This window comes from Nicotiana tabacum, chromosome 21 (genome assembly GCF_000715075.1).
Source record: "Nicotiana tabacum cultivar K326 chromosome 21, ASM71507v2, whole genome shotgun sequence".
NCBI classification, from domain to species: Eukaryota; Viridiplantae; Streptophyta; class Magnoliopsida; order Solanales; family Solanaceae; genus Nicotiana; species Nicotiana tabacum.
The window spans coordinates 58,569,886-58,574,262 of NC_134100.1; the positions used below are offsets into that span (position 1 = coordinate 58,569,886).

The 4,377-nt window shown below is 42.2% G+C and overlaps 1 protein-coding gene across 1 annotated transcript; it reads right to left on the reverse strand.

The window, feature by feature from the left end:
* Positions 1–871: 871 nt before the first annotated feature.
* On the reverse strand, positions 872–4,076 carry LOC142175244 (uncharacterized). The gene is made up of 3 exons (XM_075241826.1): positions 3,862–4,076; positions 3,366–3,762; positions 872–1,024 (listed from the first exon to the last, which is right to left on the reverse strand). The coding sequence occupies exons 1-3, from the start codon at positions 4,074–4,076 to the stop codon at positions 872–874; spliced, it is 765 nt and encodes a 254-aa protein (XP_075097927.1).
* Positions 4,077–4,377: the final 301 nt, after the last annotated feature.

Genomic DNA, 4,377 nt, shown 5'->3' on the forward strand with positions numbered 1-4,377 from the left:
GACCCTATATTGGGAAAAATCACCAGGTTATGCTGGTATCAACTAGGGAGTGGGACCCTATGTTGGAAAGTCATCGGGTTATGCTGGCATCAACTAGGGAGTGGGACCCTATATTGGAAAGTCATCAGGTTATACTGGCATCAACTAGGGAGTGGGACCCTATGTTGGAAGGTCATCAGGTTATGCTGACATCAACTAGGGAGTGGGACCCTATGTTGGAAAGTCATCAGGTTATGCTAGCATCAACTAGGAAGTGAGACCCTATGTTGGAAAGTCATCAGGATTTGGTGGCATCAACTAGGGAGTAAGACCCTATGTTGGAAAGCCATCAGGTTATGCTGGCATCAACTAGGGAGCGGGACCCTATGTTGGAAAATTTCAGGTTATGCTGGCATCAACTAGGGAGTGGGACCCTATGTTGGAAAATCATCAGGTTATGCTGGCATCAACTAAGGAGTGGGACCCTATGTTGGAAAATTATCAGGTTATGCTGGCATCAGCTAGAGAGTGGGACCCTATGTTGGAAAATCATCAGGTTATGCTGGCATCAACTGGGGAGTGGGACCCTATGTTGGAAAGTCATCAGGTTATACTAGCATCAACTAGGGAGTGAGACCCTATGTTGGAAAGTCATTAGGTTATGCTGGCATCTACTAGGGAGTGGGACCCTATGTTGGAAAATCATTAGGTTATGCTGGCATCAACTAGAGAGTGGGATCCTATGTTGGAAAATCATCAGATTATGCTGGCATCAACTAGGGAGTGGGACCCTATGTTGGAAAGTCATCAGGTTATGCTGGCATCAACTAGGGAGTGGGACCGTAGTTTTGAATTATTTTCAACATTATTTCTTTTTTTCTTCCTTTATTTTTCAGAGGATGAGTGAATGCGGGAACGAATTTTGGAGGAGACTTCCCTTTTGAAGCTGTTGTTGCAAAGCTGTTTCCAGCCTTTGCACGGTTTTCCCTTTGGTTGCCCCTGCTTTTTGCAAGGTTGCTTTCGGGTTGCACCTGTTTCCTGGTTTCTTCAACAAAGAACAATTTTGTCAGTTTGAAATGGCGGTTGGTTTTATGGACTTGATTATTTTGTCACTCGATCTTGGCCCATCTTTTGGACGAAGATTTTGATTGCTTGCTGGCTCGCTGAGGATTGGTTTCATTTCTAAACCTAGAGATCTTGACTTTTCCAAAATCTTACCAGGACGGTTAATCACGTGGGACTTAACCTTCTTTAACTTTATTTTGTCTTTGTGGCACTTTGACTTTAATCCCTTTCCTTTCGGGAATTCTTAATTTCGAAACATCAGCTATCACGACCGGTCGAGGTCGACTCGATGCACCTGCCGAGACTGGGCACTTTTTTCATACTAACTTGTATCAAATTAGAACCTTATAGGTCGGTCTTGCCATCCTTTCTTTGTCTCAATTTAGAATAGAATTTGACCGAAAGGGATTCAAAGAAAATAAAAGACGGAATGGATAAAAGAATGTAGACAAGAGGTATCCCTTTCGGGGAAGGGAAAGAAAGACTTATCTGGAGTGTATGCGGACTTCAATGAACATGACATGCCTCTTGGACTGGATGTCTGATCTGTGCGAACCGTCCAACTCTCATAAATCCACCATAACGTATACTTCAAGATTGAGAAACCTTGCCGAGGACTTTGTCCATATCAGCGACCAATTATCCTTTTTTCGATCAGTGGTGCCCTTTGCGGGTTTTCACCAGCTAACCTCTCTCATTTCTCTTCTCACAATCGCCTTGTAGTGCTCTTTGCGAGTTTTCACTAACGAGGCTCTCTCATTTTCAATTTCTTTGCTTACCGTCACCTCATGGTGCCCGTGTGGGTTTTCACCGATAAGACTCTCTCATTTTATTTCTCTCATTTGAGTTGTATCAGATCTGAGTAACTGTATCCTCCAATTTTGGACATCTTTACCGATTGATCGGAAGGACTTGAACAGGATTTGGGTAGAATTTGAATTGCATTACAACCTTGAAACCTTTCAAGCGAAAGCACCGCCAAACCACTATAAATTCTGCCCCAGTTTCATCTTCTGGGGAATTTGGATTTTTATTTTGATGTGACTGAACCCCAGAGTAAGGCTGCCTATATATCCTTTCGGAATCAAGTCGAACGTAGTTCAAGGAAATATTTTGTTTTTGTTTCATTTTTGTTTTGATTGATTGATTTGATTTGATTTTTTTTTTTGATAATTGAACTTTTAGGTTCCAAGGAGGGTGATCAAAGAAGAGTAACCGACTCAAAGGGTTTACAAAAATTTGATAGTGTTTGGGTAGCAAGAATGAAAGCATTTGTCATCCCAATCGGAGAGTATTAAGACCATGAAAGGGGTTAAACATAATACCTTTTGACCGCATCCGCATTGACAGCTGTTTCGGGGTCATTCCCTTCAATATCTCCCAAGTACAATGCCTCTTTCGGCTACAGTTTTTTATAATGTACAGACTTTTCCAATTTTGAGTAAATTTTCCTTTTGCTTCCTCGTGATGCGGGAGAATACGTCTCAGAATGAGTTGCCCCACTTTGAATTTCCTGGGCTGCACTTTCTTGTTGTAGGCACGGGCCATTCTTTGTTGGTACAACTGCCCATGACAAACTGCGGCCATCCGCTTATCATCAATGATAGTTATTTTTTCCAACCGGGTCTTGACCCATTCATCATCCTCGATCTTAGCTTCAACAATGATTCGAAGAGAGGGAATTTCAACTTCTGCAGGTATTACTGCTTCAATGCCATAAACCAATAAGTAAGGCGTGGCCCCAACCGATATGCGCACGGTTGTGCAATATCCCAATAATGCAAAAGGCAGCTTCTCATGCCATTGTCTAGAACTTTGAATCATTTTCCTGAGGATCTTCTTGATGTTTTTATTTGCCACTTCAACGGCACCATTGGCTTTGGGTCGGTAAGGGGTAGAATTACGATGCGTAATTTTAAACTGTTTGCATACCTCCCTCATCAGATGACTGTTCAGATTTGCGGCATTGTCGATAATGATGGTTTTTAGAATACCAAAATGACAGATAATGTTGGAATGTACGAAGTCCACCACTGCTTTCTTGGTGATGGCTTTAAAAGTGACAACTTCGACCCATTTTGTGAAGTAATCAATGGAAACCAAGATGAACCTGTGCCCATTTGAGGCTTTCGGCTCGATCAGCACAATGACATCCATACCCCAAGCAAAAAACGGCCAAGGTAATGACATAGGATTCAACTCTAAAGGCGGTGCATGAATCAGGTCACCGTGTATCTGACACTGATGACACTCCGAACAAAACTGAAGCAATCCTTTTCCATGGTCATCCAGTAATAACCTGCCCGTAGGATTTTCTTTGCCAGGACATATCCATTCATGTGGGGCCCGTATACTCCTGAATGCACTTCATTCATGATCTTTTTAGCTTCTTTGGCATCCACACACCTTAAAAGATTCAGATCTGGAGTTCTCTCATACAACACTTCTCCGCTTAAGAAGAAACTACTGGCAAGCCTTCTAATGGTTCTCTTTTGGTCTCCATTGGCCTGCTCAGGGTATTCCTTTGTTTTCAAGAACCTTTTAATATCATGATACCATGGCTGGTCATTTGGTTCTACTTCAACTGTGTTGCAATAACCATGTCTTTCTCTGATTTGAATCTCCAATGGGTCAATATGGACGTTGCCCGGATATGGCAGCATTGCAGCTAAGGTAGCTAGTGCATCAGCTAACTCATTATGGAATCGAGGAATATACCTGAATTAAACGCATTTGAACCGTTTGCTAAGATCTTCCACATGTTGTCTATATGGGATAAGCTTGATATCTCGAGTTTCCCATTCGCCTTGTGCTTGCCGAATGATCAAATCAGAATCTCCCATGATTAATAATTCTTCTACATCCATATCAATTTCCATGTTCATGCCCATGATGCAAGATTCATATTCAGCGGTGTTATTCGTACAGAAAAACCGAAGCCGGGCTGTAGACGGATAGTGCTGACCCATGGGCGAAATCAAAATTGCCCCAATCCCAACACCCTTTGCATTTATAGCTCCATCAAAGAACATTTTCCAAGTCTTAGTGTCTCTGGGATTACTTCAATTGAATTTACTTCCTCGTCTGTGAAATAAGTGCTTAGGGGTTGGTATTCATCATCAATCGAGTTCTCAGCTAAATGATCGGCCAAGGCTTAGGCTTTCATGGCCGTGCGGGTGACATAGACAATGTCAAACTCACTGAGAAAGATTTGCCATTTGGCTAGCCTTCCCGTAGGCATTGGTTTCTGAAATATGTACTTCAGGTCTGGTTATGAGATATGTGGTATAAGCCAACAAATAATGTCTAAGATTTTGAGCGACCCAAGTTAAA